Source organism: Leuciscus leuciscus (assembly GCF_965113295.1).
Source record: "Leuciscus leuciscus genome assembly, chromosome: 9".
In the NCBI taxonomy this organism is placed as follows: Eukaryota; Metazoa; Chordata; class Actinopteri; order Cypriniformes; family Leuciscidae; genus Leuciscus; species Leuciscus leuciscus.
The window spans coordinates 2,454,815-2,473,318 of record NC_138733.1 but is presented as its reverse complement, the minus strand read 5'-3'; the positions used below and the strand labels follow the sequence as shown (position 1 = coordinate 2,473,318).

The following is an 18,504-nucleotide window of genomic DNA, read 5'->3' as shown; positions in this document are numbered from 1 at the left end:
TGTAACTTCTGTTAAACTGTAAACAATCAGTGAAAGGCTCGCTCTATGGACGCAATAATAAATAACTGTGTACAATAGTGACATTATTCTACCCTTCAACCATCGAACAATAAAAGGGAACTTAAAAGCATTAAAAAACTATTTACAACAGACCATGAATTACCCAAAATGCTCGATTCTTTTGTGCAGCAATATTATGGACGTGTTAAATATCACTGTAATATTATATGCCTATTTATGTAACATGTTGCCTTAATATAAAAAAATTATAAGTTTAGCACTGTGTGATAGTATTTCAAAATATAATTTTGACAGAAAACAATTATTGTATTTACCTGCTTTAAAAACATTATGGAGAGACTACACTTGAATTACTTCTAAATGTTACTTCTAATTTTTGTTAAACGAGCTTAACTGTATGTATTAAAAACGATATACAATATGCTATACTGTAAAATATGATAACAAAATAAAGGTATCATCATGCAAACCAGTAGTTGTGGAGTATTGTTTTAAAGTTTAGAGGATTTAAGTTAATCCGTAAATATTAATTAATGCATGAAGTTAAAAAAATAAGCTAGTATTATAGTACAAATTAATCAACCCATTATGCGTTATGTAAAGTATATGCTGATGCAAGTTGCAAGTAAAAGATCTCTTTATTGGGAATACAACAAAGTCCAACAGCAGACAGCAGGAGAGTGGTGACGCAGGGACTTTGATGGGCAACCCCGGAAAGATTAGTGATGAACTGAGTGAAGAATTCCCCAGAGTGATGAGTGATGATCCAAGTGTAGAATCCACAACGAGACTGGAACAGGAATCAGCACAACATGATGAACTCGATGAACTCGGAACAGGAACAGGAACAGGAACAGGAACAACACGGGGAAGCTCCAACCACAATCTGACAAACACAAGACGAAAGACAAGGCATTAAATAAGCTGGCTGATGGAATGCAGCTGGCGCTGATGAGATAATCAGACAATCAGCGGTAACGCCCACACGAAACAATCAGAACACACACCACACACACAAGACGTGAGAGAGACAGCGGATCTAACAACCGTGACATTATGCTTGGTTAAATAAACAACCCAATTTGCTGGGTAAAATGAACCCAACATGCGTTCTGTCCTATATTTACCCAGCCTCAGGTTAAAAATAACTCAACCCAGTGTTTTGTAGAGTGTACAGATTGACTCAACTACGCCAGCTGGACTAAAAGCAGACTGCACAACCCGTCCAATTCACAGCTAAATCGTGACTACAGATCGACCATGTCATGAAATGGCACTTATATCTAGTAGATATTATTGACATTGCAAACATGATGATATCAACCATCTCATGCGCTGCCTGGCCAAAATAATCAGTTTTGACTCTTAAATGGGCTACAAATAGCCGGTCTGACGAGATAAATCGTGGCTACGCACAGAACATGTCAAAGAAATTAAACCAAACAGCTTGTAATCACTGTTTACTTTGCTTACATGATGGAATATCAAACACCTTGCAAGTTATTAGGGAAAAAACGACATGTAACCAAATTCAGGGTTATTTTGTATAGAAGTGGGTTCCTCATAACCATACTATTTATTCCCTTCTCTGATGAATTATTCATTATAAATCACTACACTTTTACATATGAATTTGTACAGAACAAATAATTAATTATCAGTTTTGATAATACCAACATTTTTCAAAGTATCTTTTGTCTTCAACAGAACAAAGATACTCATACAGGTTTAGAACAACTTGAGGGTGAGAAAATGATGACAGAATTTTCATATTTAGGTGAACTAACACTTTAAGTAATGTAGTTAAATAATGTTAACAAATGAAACCTTATTGTAAAGTGTTACCAATGTCTTTTTATATGAGAAGTACGTTGCACATTTTTTTAATTTAATGTTTATTTTAAAATAAAAAATATATAATTGACATTAAATATCTATACTCCGTCTACAAAATGAACATGAAGTGAATCTCAAATGGAAAACACTAATGTTACAGTAGTTAACTTCATTAATTTAAATATCAGTAAATAATCAGATCATGTATTTTTAGTAACTAAGGTATTGTTATAAAATTTTGTACATAATATAAATCCTACCAAATCCATGCAAAAATAGCTTGTATGCATGAAACAAAAGAAAATTACGCTAAACAAACTGTAGGAGCCGCGACTCTAATAAGAAGGCATATATGGTTCGTTACTTCCGGCCTGTGACGTTTGCAGCAGGATCCCTCTCAATTCAATTCAATTCAATTCAATTCAAATGTGCTTTATTGGCAAGACAATTATTTCAATGTATTGCCAAAGCATTTCCAATCATCATACATATAAATAAATAAATAAATAAATAAATAAAAATAAAAAGGTAAGTAAAACAATTAATCAACATTTCAGAATTCTATAAACAATTTAGAATTCAGTGAGTGTTTGTGTGTGTGTGTGTGTGTGTGTGTGTGTGTGTGTGTGTGTGTGTGTGTGTGTGTGTGTGTGCGTGAGCGTGTGCATGCGAGTGTGTGTGCATGAGTGTGTGAGCGCGTATGGAAGTAAAATAATGTCAAATGTTTTTGAAATAAAAAAGCCTGTTGAACTGCACTACTTGAAAAAAATAGGCATTGCATTAACCATGCTTGCATTTTAATGCATTGTATTTTTAGAGCTTGCATTTTTATGGGCTGAAATTCAACATGGTTGAATATTTAAGCTGTGAATATTTCAATTAAAAACATTTCAAACACATTTTCATTATTAAAAATTCAATAATCCATATTCACCTTTCATATTTCACTTCCAAAATATTCAAACTGTTTAAAAATATAATATTCAACAGGCAATTTTCGGTCCATTTTATTTCGCTTTGCACAGTGTTGGGGAGTAACTACATGTACCCGCGTTACGTATTCAGAATACAAATTATGAGTAACTGTATTCCGTTACAGTTACAATTTAAATAGTTGGTATTTAGAATACAGTTACATTGTTGAAATCAATGGATTACATGACGATACTTCTCTGTTTCACGAGTTTATTCACTCTCTAAATAAATTAAGGCAACTCCATGCATTTCCCAGAAGCCCCAATATGAAAACGAAAAAAAATGCGCGGTTTGCGTGATCAGTCACAATGGAGTCGGAAGAGGAGCAGCGGGAGCTAGAGGTAGAGATGGAGCCGAAACAACAGAGCCAGGGCAAGAATGCGTTTCTATCTTGGAAATTCAAACAGCATTTCACATTAAAGAAAGAGAAGGGAGAACGAAATATAACTGTGCAGTGCAGCCTCTGCTTGCCAGCAACCAACCTCCTTTCAGTGTCCAAAGACTCCACCTCAAACCTGAAGAAGCATCTTAAAGTAGGCTACGTTTTTTTCAAATACGTGCAGTCAAAACTTGAAATATAAATTCTCAGCATATGGTATAAATGCATTAATACCAATAGTGAAACGTCTGTTTATATATCCATACTCCCTTAAAAAAAGGAGTCCAGACATTAGAAAAATATCGGTCTACATGCGTTTTATATTTAGCCTAATATGAGGGAAATAAACATGCGTGACACAAAAAAACGTTAACTTTTAGGTGGCAATATATATATATATATATATATATATATATATATATATATATATATATATATATATATATATATATATATATATATATATATTAGTGATGCTCCGATTGATCGGCCGCCGATCATGATCGGCCGATATTGGCAAAAAATAGCTTGATCGGCAACCCCCAAAAGCGCCGATCAAAAAAGCCGATCACGTGACGTAAATAACTCGCGCAACTTTTCCGCATGCGCGGCAACACAACAGCAGAGCAGAGCTTGCTTAACAGTGGCAAAATGAGTTCTCCTATGACGGCAATTCAATAGCAATTATAAACGAGCGCACAACTGATGCTGGCGCGCGCGGTAAATGACATTCGCGAGAGGATAACAGATCTACGCGCGAGGAAACGGGAACTCGCGAGCTCATTCAAACCCTGCGCGGGCGCATGACATCTCTGCCCTCGCGCGCGCGCATGATCATTCCCCACACTCTCGCGCTTGATCTCCTCTCGCCTGCTGATTTTGCTCGCTCGAACACTTTTATTTTTGGCAGTCGAGGGGCGGGACTTACTGTTTTAATAACCTCAAATGTCGTTGTCATTATTTTATTTTTTGGATCTGATGTAGTTAGTTCCTCAACTACATCCATTGTAGTCTGCCTGACCCCTCTTTGTTTTGAAAAATTATACTGTGCCTTATTTGGAAAAGGTGGCCTACAGTAGCCTTATGTTATCTTGTTTTCTAACTACAATTAAATAAATATTGGTGGTTCTTCAAGATTTTCTTGACTCTAGCATATTTCCATTCTGTGATCGGCAGTGATCGGCAATCGGCAGATCATGATTTTGGTGATCGGTAATCGGTGATCGGCCCCAAAAATGCTGATCGGAGCATCACTAATATATATATATATATATATATATATATATATATATATATATATATATGTGACCTTTGTTTTTTTTTTCTCTCACCCCTCATCAGCACACACACTCAGAATATAGATGAAATCAGGATTCTTTATTTTCCTGCATACTGCAAACAGAGCAGTCAAAGAGAAAAGGTTAGAAACGTGTGTACCAAAGTCGTATACACTTTAGAGACGGTCCCTAAATGTGCGAATGTCCAACATCAAGCCATCTTTATGCCAGTCTATCACTGGGAAACGCTCAGCATTAAGCTTTGCGCATTATGTTCATATTCTGAGTCCATCTGCTTGCCTGCGAGTTTGGTCTTTTATATCATTGTATTAGTACTGTAATGTCAGTATAAATGGAAGAGACTAGTTAGTTAGTGTTATGTTGCTCGACAATGTTAATCGACTCACAAGTGGTTCTATCTGTTAGTCCCTGGTTCTTTAAGGGGCGGGGTTTTAGCGGGGTCAAGGGGCTAGAGCGAGTGAAGAGCTGGGCCTGGGAGCGGGAAGACAGAGTGAGTTTAACAACACAACAGAGACAGCACGTTATATCTCTCCCCTTCATGTTGTACGGTGTGGGTTACGGCCATAACAGTAACCCTGCAGTTCCTGAATAAAGCCTTAGAAGGAGGAAGAATCCGTCTGTTTACTTTTAGTAGCGAAACGCTACAGTACATTAAGCTTCATTAAGCGTTTTATATGTCCAGCAGGGGAATCCTGAAGTATTGAGGGAAACCCTAATAGTCTGCATGCAGCACATGGCCACAAGATAAAGTTAAGGCAACTAAACAACCAAGAGAAATATGTGTCAACCTCAAAAATGTAACATTGGATCTGTATATCCGCATCAGGGAATAACATTATAATCTCGTTCACGGTAGAGAAAGATGCATGTAGGCTACAGGAAAAGTAACTGTGAAGAGACTGAATTTAACATAAAACAGCCGTCATAATAATCACAAATACACTTACATTGCTGTAAATGAGTTTATGAATTAATGACTTGCTCTAACTGTTGCTGGTCTTCGTCAACAACACGCGCTTTTGCACCTCCTGCTGGTGAGGTCGACTAACAGCAGATGGAGAGTATGCTCGGCAATCTATTGCTTTTCCTGCAGTTCCTGGATGTCAATGTTGAATTTTCTGTCGAATTTGAACCACTGAATTTGTGGAAGCGAATTTTCAAAGCGAAATAAAATGGACCGAAAATTGCCTGTTGAATATTATAGGTTGTATTTTTAAACAGTTTGAATATTTTGGAAGTGAAATATGAAAGGTGAAAATGGATTATTGAATTTTTAATAATGAAAATGTGTTTGAAATGTTTTTAATTGAAATATTCACAGCTTAAATATTCAACCATGTTAAATTTCAGCCCATAAAAATGCAAGCCCTAAAAATACAATGCCTTAAAATGCAAGCATGGTTAATGCAATGCCTATTTTTTTCAAGTAGTGCAATTCAACAGGCTTTTTATTTCAAAAACATTTGACATTATTTTTTTTCCTTAAGTTACTGATTAGTCAACTCCTCCCTCTTTTTGTGACAGGCATCAATATATCTTTCTGCTAGTAGGATACAGTCACTTTTTTTCACAGAATAAATGTTTAAGTAGTGTTTTATTGTTTAATTTTATGAAGTTATAGGGCAAAGTTTTTCTAATTTTGTATAAATCTCCCTCTCTCTCTCTCTCTCTCTCTCTCTCTCTCTCTCTCTCTCTCTCTCTCTCTCTCTCTCTCTCTCTCTTTCTTTCTGTGTGTATGTGTGTTCTTAATATAATTTAAAGGTGCATTGCGCAACTTTTCATGTTAAAAATACCCGTTTTCTAACCCATACATGCTTAAACAATTGCCTGATGGGCTGAATGAGCCCTTCTCTGATCACTGAGATTGTCTCTATAATCCTGTAGCCTACAGTAAAATAAATAAGAGGGATTCGGGTCGGAATTTGAGACTGGGCGTGACGTCATGCGCGTTCACGGCACGGTCACCTGGCTGTGTCTGGCAGGTTTGTCCGCCAGAGGAGGCATAGTTCTGCAAAAACTCAGAGACTTGCGCAATGCACCTTTAAACGGATTAGTCATTTAAAAATTCACGTACGGACTCGGATCTTTGAATCTCGTTTAGCAAAATGAATAAATCTTTTTTTCTGAGACAACTCGGTAGTTCCGAGTCATATTAAAGGTTTGTTCAAAATGAACGAATCATCACTTTGGTTCTGAAACTTGTGTCGCAGCTGGAAAACTACTGTAAACTGCACAACTTGAGCTCTGCACGACAAGATCGTTCGAGAAGTCGAGATTCAGTGTCTGTGAGTATATTATTATTCCTTACATGTTTACGGTTGATTAGATATAGCCTATATCTAGAGATAATCGAGTATATTGTTCAGAAATCCACTCGAGATAAATTATGAACCATGCAAACTTCCGTGTCAAAACCTCATTGTGGGTTGGCTATACAATGTACAAAAATGCACATGTAAAAGAATAGTGATTTATTATTTGTCGGAGGGAAGAAAAGGCAGAGAGAGAGAAAACACCAAAACAAAAAAAGATGTCTCTAAGAAGAAAGGAAAACTGTGAGGATGAACAACAAAATGTCCCTTTTAATATGGGAGAATTAAAATGAGCATTAGCTAAAACTTGGAAAACAAGCTATATCACGTTGAAACGTTTGAGTATAGAGAAGGTAAGGAGAAGTTGTTAATGTTATTTAATAAAGTACGGGAATAACGGAATCTCCCTCAGAGCTGGAAGAAGGTGTACGAGAAAGAGAGAAAAACAAAACTGAATGAACCACAGAATATAAAAAATAAAGTAACACAGATAAAACAAATCGAAAAAGACGCGAGTGCTTTGTTTGCTCAAAAAATAAATAATTTAGGCTACCACTTTATAAAGTATTAATCTAAACGTCTGCTCTCACACGCATGCGTTGTAGTGCTTTCGTGAACGCGCGTCTCTGTTTACATCTCTCTCTCTCTCTCTCTCTCTCTCTCTCTCTCTCTCTCACACACACACACACACACACACACACACACACACACACACACACACACACACACACACACACACGTCACACATAGAAAGTGAAAGTAAGTTCTCCTGCCGCCATTTTGAGCAGGTAAAATGCCATTCCACCGAATGGGCGACATATGCTTGTTGTAACTCTTCAAAATTAACAATTAATCTTTTTTTTCCAACACTGAATCTAATACTACACATATTTAACTATTCAAAATGTGTATTGGTCAAAGGCAACTTTATTTAATTTTTTACAAGGTTTCTAAGCAGAAGATAGACGTCAATTCATTCCTTTGTTTTCCACTCAAGAAAGTGTTTATTTTAAAGAAATTGTTGGTTATATGATCAAATAATTGATATTTGTGACAAAAAAGTCACTATATATTAAGGCATTTTAATAAAAAACACAAAGCCATTTTTTCATTTTAAAGAAGACCGAAGCCTCAAGTTTATATATTTTTAAAAAATAATTTAATTTATTAAACAATTGTATAAATGATGGACCAAACAAAACTGATAAAAACAGGTTTACCTTTATTTTTTATTAGAAAAATAATAATAAATAGTAACAGGAATGAACACTTGGTAACAGGACTGAGCGAAAACCCGGGGACACGAATAGAAAATGTGTATTTTATCTATATTAGATACAATATTTTTTTCTCATAAAAAATGTAAAGCATAGATTGGATATAAAGTCACACAACAATGCCAAAAAAATTTAAGATTTAAGAACTTAAGATTTCTGAAGGATTTTAATCATTATATTTCATGGTAAAATTTAGAGATAGAGAGTGGGGACATGCAGAAAATGCAATTTTTTTGTGTTCTATGTTGATTTTATAATATATATATATATATATATATATAAACATTTGTAGTTTTTATTTGTATATATAACTACAAATATATAATTTTTGTAGTTAATATTTGTAGTTAGCTTAATGTGCTGGACATTTTGCTTAATAAAATGTATTTTAGAGTTAATTTTCATTAGCCTGGAAATCCAGACCCAAATCTGAAAGATTAAAGCTGCAGTCGGCAAGTCTGGCAGATTGGGTCGATTAGCCAAAATTTTGAATGTTTACAACTCTCATGCCCCTCCCCCACTACCAGCGAGCACCCTCCCATCGAGGTCGTGCTCGTCAGTGCGTCACTGTGCATGTGTACATGATTTTCTGTGAACGCGTCCGTCTCTTCAGCATCTATCAACACCATGGACTCGGAGGTAGGCTGCCCTGGCTAATCTATCCATAGATAGCAATAACCGAGGAATTGGTTAGATTGTAAGCTGAGATTTTTTCCACCTTTATATAATGGAGTAGGTGTAAAATTGAGCAGATTTTTCTAACCGCTGGTTCAGATTTGTTGAAATCTTCTCAGTGTCTGATCAGAACAGTGATGTTTCACAGCAAGAGTACCGTTACAAGAGTACAGTAAGGTGGTTTATCTTTAAAGGTCAGCAAAACATTGGTCTCAAGCAAGCGTCAACCTCCCGCAGTCTCTCTTGAAGCCAACACAGAAGTGACTTAGATCGCGTTTTTTGCAGTGCGAGGCACCTTTTAAAATTTATTTTCTATTGGCAGTGAGCGTCCGGCTGCGCCTCGCATTTTTGTAGGAGCGCTCTGAGCAGAAAAGCCCGACGTCATGGTGTTTTTTTCCACTGTCCAATCAAATGAAGGGAGAGGCGTCGTTGTGACGAAAGTTTACAGTTGCTTTGAACCTCCGGAGAGAGTGAAAGCTTGTTAGTAGATTTTCTCTCCACCATCACGTGATATTAACGTGCGCGAGTGAGGGGGGATCTGTGGCGTGTGCACGACCTGTGATTGACAGTCAGATCTCACACCCCCCTGCGCTGATTTGACCCGATGATCTGGGAGCGGTGGTTTTTTGCAAAACAAATAACACGCTCCAGGTGGAGTTAGAAGCTCGGGTTTTTTTCTAAAACCATCTTATTTATGTTGTTCTGTCGGATTATAGTGTCAATTTCATTGAATATGATCAAAAAATGTTTGCAGACGGCAGCTTTAATGGTCTGGCGTCGACTAATGAAAATCGGCCAGCTCGAGGGGCGGCACCACGCATGCATTTGAAAATCTCACTGCACGCAATTGGATAACACTACAACCAATCACAACAAGCCCCATACGCTTAGCTACCAGTGGAGCTAACTGGTAGATTAGACTCTTACCGTATCTGGTCGGCTAAACAGCAAAAACGCCCTTCTTGCAAAGGAACGATTCGAGCGCCGTCTTCTGTTCCTCTTTTAGATAAAAAGCCAAGTCTAACTCGTTCATTGTAGCGACCAAAGCTGTTTCAAACAACTGGTGTTCATCCATAGCCATCATGCAATGTTTACTAATGACTTCGACGTCACAGCGCTGTCGTCATCTTGCCTCTGGCCCGCCTATATCAGATAACCCGATGTGATTGGTGCAGCTCGGATACAAGGGCATATTTAATGAGCATCATTACTCGATGCCAGAGTAAACTCGCTGAGCAAATTCAACTTGTGCTCTCGCGAGAACTCTGGATGACCAGGGAAAATTTTTATTCAATTTTATACATATAATGTCCTGGGGACTGAAATGTCACCCTTTCGGTGGAATGGTGGAATTTCGATACGGAAAAAACAGAGCATCAAAGTGTTTATCAAAGTTTAAGAAGGAATTTCCGTGTAGTTTTATGATGTTATAGCTCGAGGATTTGAGATCCTGTATCTTTTAAAAGTTTGATCAAGTGTGTGAGTGTTCATGTGTGACTTTATTATATTAATATGAATCTCTGGAGGACATTTTACGTGATTGTTTGTTATGAAATCTTTAATAAAGGGTTTCTTTCACTTCAATATTTCTTTTATGTTTGGTGGGTCGGGATTTGTTTTCTTTTTCACCCGACTGAACATGTTCAATCAGCGTTTGTCTGTGTCAGTTATTTAATTGTTTGTCTGCGGTGTCAATAGGCCCATGAGCTTGAGTTAACGCAGTCACATGATCCCATTTCTCCCCAAATCGAGATACAGTATGTTCAGCTAAATTATGAAGGTTGTTTAATCAATAATTTTATTTAGTGTCTGAATGTTTCTTCATTCAGAGTCAGTGGAGGAGATCAAACTCATCAGATTCTCCTGCAGCTTCATCATGGCTGATTCACAAGGATCCAGAGATGGAGATTTTCCTCCAGGATGCAGGTACTTTCAACAAACACTGTTAAATATTGTATTTGTATTGTATTGTATTGTATTGTATTGTATTGTATTGTATTGTATTGTATGAACACAGTAATCTAAAGGATTAAACTGAATCTGTTCTCTGTTCCAGTTCAGTCCAGCAGAAGAGCTCAAACCCAGAGTCCAGCTGTGTGTCTATGAAGAGTAACCAGTCTATGCATCAGCCAGAAGTGTTTAAGAGTGGAGACGCACAGTCTGATCTCAGGTATATTATTTTTGTAAAATATGTGCTTGTAGTATGACACTTTTGAATTAGATGCATTTATCTCAGTCAGTCAGACTAATACTAGCAATGACATCAAGTAAATGTAAGCTGAGATTTTTTCCACCTTTATATAATGGAGTAAGTGTAAAATTGAGCAGATTTTTCTAACCGCTGGTTCAGATTTGTTGAAAGCTTCACAGTGTGATCAGAACAGTGATGTTTCACAGCAAGAGTACCGTTACAAGAGTACAGTAAGGTGGTTTATATTTAAAGGTCAGCAAAACATTGGTCTCAAGCAAGCGTCAACCTCCCGCAGTCTCTCTTGAAGCCAACACGGAAGTGACTTAGATCGCGTTTTTTGCAGTGCGAGGCACCTTTTAAAAATTATTTTCTATTGGCAGTGAGCGTCCGGCTGCGCCTCGCATTTTTGTAGGAGCGCTCTGAGCAGAAAAGCCCGACGTCATGGTGTTTTTTTCCACTGTCCAATCAAATGAAGGGAGAGGCGTCGTTGTGACGAAAGTTTACAGTTGCTTTGAACCTCCGGAGAGAGTGATGCTGGAGGAGAAACTTGTGGTGGCTGTTGCGGGTTACCCGGAGCTGTATGACTTCACGAACCGCAACTACCACAATGTTAACAAAAAGTTAATTAAAATCTAATATGACAGTTTACTTAACAGCAAACGTCTCGGTTACGTATGTAACCCTCGTTCCCTGAGTAGGGAATGGAGACGTTACGTCGGATGACGACGAATGGGGTTGTGCTTAGAAAGCCTATCACCTTCGAGTATATAAAACGAGCCAATGGCAATGAAATGCCATGGGTCTGCGGAATTTGCATAGCGTAGGTCGCCCCCCTCTGGGGGTATATAAGGAAGTACGCCGGCAACATGCAGATATGTCTTCGCTGAGGAGCCGAGACTGAACTCAGGCGTTCCCAGTGGTACAGCTAAAGTGGCAGGGAGACGTTCCCTTTCGTGGTCACTCCGAGTTACGTCGGATGACGACGAATGGGGTCCCCAGTCTAATCACGCCACCTCGGCTGTCTTCCAGTGTCCTGCGTAAGTCTGAGCTCCCTGTTGTGAGACTAGCACGGACGAAGGAGTCCTACTTAACACAGGAATACCAAGGTACACTGGGAAGCATATCTCAGAGGAAATATGCAATTATGCCCAGCCCGAAGGGGGGGACTTGGAATACACATATGACCCAAAGGGGCTGCATATGGAGTATCACTAGGGTGTCCAACTGCAGTGGGAATGTTTCAACCCCAGGGGTGGCAAGGTGGCTTGCCGAGGGAAAGACACATGCTCAGAGAGGCTTACAGTGGAAATACACATGTGGGGGTCGCCCAGAGGGGGAACCATGCACATGGAGGCACCTAGCCAAGCGCGAAAGCTGCCGGTAGCATAACTCTGGCGTTGACGTCGACAGTGCTGGAGGAGACTCAGGGCTTATTAGGCTCACCTGAGGGAAAATATCGCACGTATCCCGTCCGTGGAGAGGAATGGCGAGCAAGCGAAGACACCTGAGCAGATTCTAGTACCGGCTAGTTGAAGCGAGTACATGAGAAGAAACTGGCTCCACTCGGAGATTATAGAATCTCGCGAATGTGTTAGGTGTCGCCCAGCCTGCAGCTCTACAGATGTTTGTTAGCGAGGCGCCATGCGCTAGAGCCCAAGAGGATGCCACACTCCGGGTGGAGTGGGCCGTCACACCAAGGGGAGCATTAGAGGATGACACGGGAGTGGATTTTCACTCCTGTCCCGTCCCACTCCCATAGAAAGAAATCTTGTCCCGTCCCACTCCCAGACTAAAGTTTAAAAAATAATCCCATCCCATCCCGCTCCTGGTAAATTGACTCCCACTCCCATCCCGCTCCTGTTTAAACTGAATCCCGCTCCTGTACCGCTCCCATCTTTTTTTTTCTTCAATTAGTGTTTAGTTAATACATAGAATTTGATTTAATCTGCTCTCCATCCTGTTTTAGACCAGCTGCTGAGCCCCTGTTTCTAGATTTTCTCCAGAAAATGGAAGACAGCAAATAAAAGAAAAACAGTACATAGTTCACACCATGTCTACAATAGTTTAATAAACCCAAACAGCACATAAAGCTGCATTTTACTCATTTATTGTTGAGTAAACAATACATTTATAGTTTACATTTATAGTTTTTTTTAATTACATGTTAACGATTTTCATCAATTATGCTCTTGCATAATGAGTCCATCTTAGTTATATGTTGCTGTGTAGGAACAAAAGTGCATCTACATTGTCTGGATTGAGGGTAGAACGCCTCTCCTCTATCAGTCTTCCCGCAACACTGAAGCTACGCTCAGAAGGAGTACTTGTTGCGGGGATAGCTAGCAGCCTCTTGGCAACTGGTACGAGCCCACCTGACATCTCCCGCCAGAAGTCAAGAAGACACTGGAAACGTGTCAACTTAGTGTCACTCATGTATTGCAGCACCAACTGGCGACCATGTGACTCCATATCACCACTGTCCTCCTTCCTCTCCTCCTCTTCTACACAACTTGCAAAGAAGTTATGCACCTCCGTAGCTCCTTGCTCTGGGGGTGGATCTTCAGGAAAAAAGACAGATTCTTATAGAACATTGTCATTTACAATCTAGTTCTTTGTAGTCTAACATACTCAATTGTCTAACACACCTATATTAAACATTACCTATAAGGTAATCCTCACACCTGTCCTGTATGTGTGTGTCACTCTAAATAAATGAAAATAAATTTTGTCATTTGCTCTGCAAATGCTGTTGATGCTAGTGTTATTCACCCTCTTTCTCCACAAGGCCTCTCACTCTCTCCTCTGTCCCTGCCGTTTCTGTGAGTGCTGTCAGGGTGCTGATGACCTCCTCATACTCCTGACCATTGAGAGTTTTCCTTAAGAAACTCCTCAGGCTTGGAGAGAGAGCTGTGGCTACCTTATGGTACAGGTGGACTTTGAATTTCATCTCCACTGCCTGGGCTAACTTCCCTTTCAGCTAGGGGAGGAGGAACATGATGATACATGCAACATGTTTGCTACTTGAATGACCACCAACTAAATGAAAATCAGAAATGTATTGTATTACCTCTTTTACAATCACACTGTCTCCATCCTGGATCGACAAACCCCTCAGTAGAGTAGACTTGGTTGGGAGGAAAAGGTGAAGGGTAGGTGTCTGATCAGTGGAGAGATGCCTGGTAGCCTCATCGAAAGGTTTCAGGAGTTGGATGATGTCTTCAAGAAGTTCGCAGTCTATGTTGTTGAGGTAAGCAGGTTTCGGCGAAGCAGGATGTTATGTAGCCTCCCAGATCTCAGAGCATCATTAACAGATTGGAGCATTGCTAGTCTGGTATTCCACCTCGTCTTTTTGCAACCTAAAATATAAAGAGATTGCACAAGAAAAATGGATGTTACGGTGACATAAATTCCAATTCATTGGCCTCTCTTTTGGGAAAACAACATTTATTTAAAAAAAAGAGATTTATTTAAAATTGAGTAAAAAAAAACAAAGACCTGTGCAGGTATAAATTACAGTAGCTTATTTTTATTTATTTCAATTTAATTTCTTTCAAATTATATAAGCAGCTTTACCAGGAAGACATAAAATTGTATGCTATTTTACCCTGCTCTTTTGAAGTGTGTGACAAGGGTCTTTGTGTCCTTAAACAGCTTGATGATGTTGCTGTGCACTGGGTTGTCCTCGTCCAAGTGGTCAAATACATGTTTTAAGATTAAGTTGATATTATGGCCAGCACAGGAGATTCGGACATAATCCTTGAATGCTGCAACCACATTTGAGCCATTATCCGTTACAAAAGCGGTGTCGTTGCTCAGGATGCCAAATTCCTGTGTGAAAAAAAAAAAAAAAAGATTAAAAAAAGACTAACACAAAAGCTTTGCAAAAAGAAGCCCAGATATAAGAGCATCAAAACAGAATGACTAACGGTCCTGTAACTGAACAGAGAACTTTTCAATAAATGTTTATAACTATATTAGGACAAAACATACAGTGTTTACACATATGCTTAATGCATATCAGCACAGGAGGACACTAAGATATGAAAATATGAAAACTATTTTTAAAAGTTTGAAATTTTTATGAAACGTTTTCCTTAATCTATCAAAAAAGTAAAACTGCCTCCGACACAGAGAGCAGCAAATGCAGCTGCCTGCAACAAACTGATGTGCAGTACAGTAAGGGACAGTGACACACACATGGCTACTGTTGTATTTATTGATATATTTCTCTTATTGTATAATTTTTCTTGTAAACATGTTTTTTGTTGTTTTTACTGTTGCACTCTGTTCTCATACTTTTCCCAATTTTATCATTAATTAGCAATATTAATTACATATACCTTGTGGATAAAGATGATCTGATTTGAGAGACAGACAGACACACGGAGGGAGATACCTGAAGGATTCTCTCCACAGTCCTTCTGATGTGGTCACTGGATTTAACACCTTCCATCTCTCTTGTGGCCAGAATCCGGTTTACCATCTTCCAGTCAAGGATGTAATGCACTGTAACAGTGATGTAGTGTGTGTTGGTCCTTTCCTCTGTCCAAAGGTCTGTGGTTACAGTATGGTCTCTAGTCTGCATGAAAGGAAGAATTATATTTTTAATGGGCCACAAAATATCTTACATGTAAAAAAGATGACCAGTTTAGAATATGGAGATATTATGGCGTTTAAAAATTGTACGGAAAATCTGGTGTATAGGGTTTAGAATCTATAGATCACAGACTACTGCGTGAGAGGTACAATTTATGTATAAAAATAGTGCAGAGTGACATACCTGACGGAGCTCCTCCATGACCAGCAGTTTTATTTTCTCATACTCTCCTTCTACGTGACGGGAAACTGTGCGTGCACATGGCAGTATGTCTTCCACCTGCACGTTACTTCCATATTTGGCTCCAATGTCGAGCAGCTCCTGTGCCACGTTGGTAAAGCCTTTCCCCTCTACCACAGCAAAGGGTCTGAGATCTTGGCTGTACATGCGAGCAATTTTGTCGGTCAGACGAGACTTGACACCTGACGGCAATTTTCGCTTGATGAACGAAGCAATGCTTGGCTGATTCTTTCCCGAATTTGCCTTGCAAGTGTGCCTCTTCAGACCGCTCGTCCCTGAATCACTTGCGTACTTGACTAAGACTAAGCATGTCTTACAAGCAGCGTACATCGTGCTATCACCATCACATTCTACTCTCATAAACTTAATTAATATTTCAGACTTTCCGACCAGTTCTGTGAACTTAATAGACATGTCATTACTTCTGACTTTGCGCTGTAAATCATTTTTTGCCACATCGACTTCTCTGCGGCTGTTAGCTCCCTCCATCACTGCTCTTTGAATTCCGGTGGGAAGCCGTGACAAAAAGCACTGATGGCTTCTGGGACGGCTGGGTCGTGTAGTTATTTTTTAATTGCGTTACATTGTAGGCGTATTAAAAGGAAACTACAAAATGGTGCATTTACTTCTTTCTTTTTTTGTCGTCTTTGCTATTGGTTGATTCCCGCTCCCGTCTGCTCCCGTTAACCATTTATCCTGTACCGTCCAAATCCCGTGATTAATAGCAAAGATGACTCCCATCCTGCAGGAATCCCACGGGAATCCCGTGACCCGTGGGATTCCCGAAAAAATGTCAGCCTCTTGGGAGCATGGTCGACCTTGCTGCTGGTATGCCAAAGCAATGGTGTCCACTATCCAGTGGGACAACCTTTGCTTGGAGAGAGCCTTTCCCTTCAGCTTCCCACCATAACAGACAAAGAGCTGGTCTGAGGTCCTGAAACACCGCGTTCTGTCTACGTAAGCACGGAGGGCGCGTACTGGACAGAGCAGTGCCAAGGCTGGGTCTGCCTCCTCCAAGGGCAGCGCTTGCAGGTTCACTACCTGGTCTCGAAAGGGAGTGGTAGGAATCTTGGGCACATATCCAGGCCGGGTCTAAGGATCACGTGAGAGTTAGCCGGCCCGAATTCCAGGCACGCTTCGTAAACCGAAAAATCCTTCAGGTCCCCTACCCTCTTGATGGAGGCCAATGCAACCAGGAGCGCTGTCTTCATTGACAGGAACTTAAGCTCCACTGATTGCAGAGGCTCAAAGGGAGCACTCTGCAGGGCAGTTAAAACCACTGAGAGGTCCCAAGAGGGTACGAGGGGAGGACGAGGAGAATTCAGTCTCCTCGCTCCCCTCAGGAACCTGATGATCAGGTCGTGCTTTCCCAGAGACTTACCATCAACTGCGTTGTGATGTGCGGAAATGGCGGCAACATACACTTTCAGGGTGGAGGGAGACAGCCTTCGCTCCAAACCTTCTTGCAGGAAGGAAAGCACGACATTGATCGGGCATTTCGTGGGTTCTTGATGTTTAGAAGAACACCAGTTGACGAAGAGGTTCCACTTCAACGCATAGGCATGTCTCGTGGACGATGCTCTAGCCGAAGTGATGGTAGCCACCACCGCTGGTGGTAGGGTACTCAAACCTGCCTCGTCCCGTTCAGGAGCCACACGTGGAGGTTCCAAAGATCGGGACGAGGGTGCCAAAGGGTGCCCCGTCCCTGAGAAAGCAGGTCCTTCCTCAGGGGAATTGGCCAGGGAGGTGCTGTCGCGAGGAGTACTAGTTCTGAGAACCAGGTCCGGTTGTGCCAATACGGGGCAACCAAAATGACCTGCTCCTCGTCCTCCCTGATCTTGCGCAAGATCTGCGCAAGAAGGCTCACTGGGGGAAACGCATACTTGCGTAAGCCCCGTGGCCAGCTGTGCGCCAGTGCATCCGTGCGTGCCCTCGGTCAGGGAATAATACAGGTTGCAGTGGGACGAGTCGTGGGAGTAAGTAAGTAAGTAAGTAAAATTTATTTATACAGCGTCTTTCACAGACACAGTGGGTCACAAGGCGCTTTACAATAGACAATAAAACAATTAAAACAGATAAAATTAACAACATCTACAACATAGATCACCCAAAGGCTAACTTAAACAAGTGAGTCTTCACTTGTCTCTTAAAATTGTCCACATTCTCAGCAAACCTAATACTGATCGGTAAAGCATTCCATAGACGAGGTGCGATAGCGGCAAAAGCTCTATCCCCACCTGTCTTTAGGCGAGTACGTGGCGTAGCTAGCAGATTTTGATTATTAGATCTGAGGGACCGGAGAGGTGTATGAAAATGAATTAAATCCGCAAGATAAGAAGGGGCCTGGCCATATAAGGCTCGATATGTTATGGTGAGAATTTTGAATTGGATCCTGTAAGTTACAGGAAGCCAATGAAGGGAGCAGAGTATTGGGGTGATGTGGGTGCGCCTATTTGATCGGGTAAGTAACCTAGCAGCTGAATTTTGAATGGATTGTAGTCGATGAAGAACAGATTTGTTGAGTGACGAAAAAAGTGAGTTACAGTAATCAATGCGGGATGAAATAAAAGCATGAATGAGCATCTCCAGTTCCGACTGAGAAACCACAGACCTCAATTTACTAATATTACGTAAATGAAAAAAACAAGATTTGGTCAAAGATTTAATGTGGGTTTCAAAAGATAAGGATTTATCAAATATAAT

At 40.1% G+C, this 18,504-nt stretch overlaps 1 protein-coding gene across 36 annotated transcripts in view; it reads left to right on the top strand.

Annotated features, from left to right (window-relative positions):
- Positions 1–18,504, top strand: part of LOC309506206 (NACHT, LRR and PYD domains-containing protein 3-like) — a 231,371-nt gene that overhangs the window by 90,822 nt on the left and 122,045 nt on the right. For 7 of the 36 annotated variants that reach the window (XM_082179898.1, XM_082179894.1, XM_082179888.1 and 4 more), the window contains exon 7: positions 10,830–10,943. The exons of 27 other annotated variants lie outside the window; for them this stretch is intronic. In XM_082179898.1, the coding sequence (XP_082036024.1) occupies positions 10,830–10,943 (114 nt within the window). Of the gene's footprint in view, positions 1–6,477; positions 6,795–10,602; positions 10,700–10,829; positions 10,944–18,504 lie in introns of those variants that run through there. 2 more of the 36 variants (XM_082179895.1, XM_082179896.1) reach the window with 2 other exon arrangements.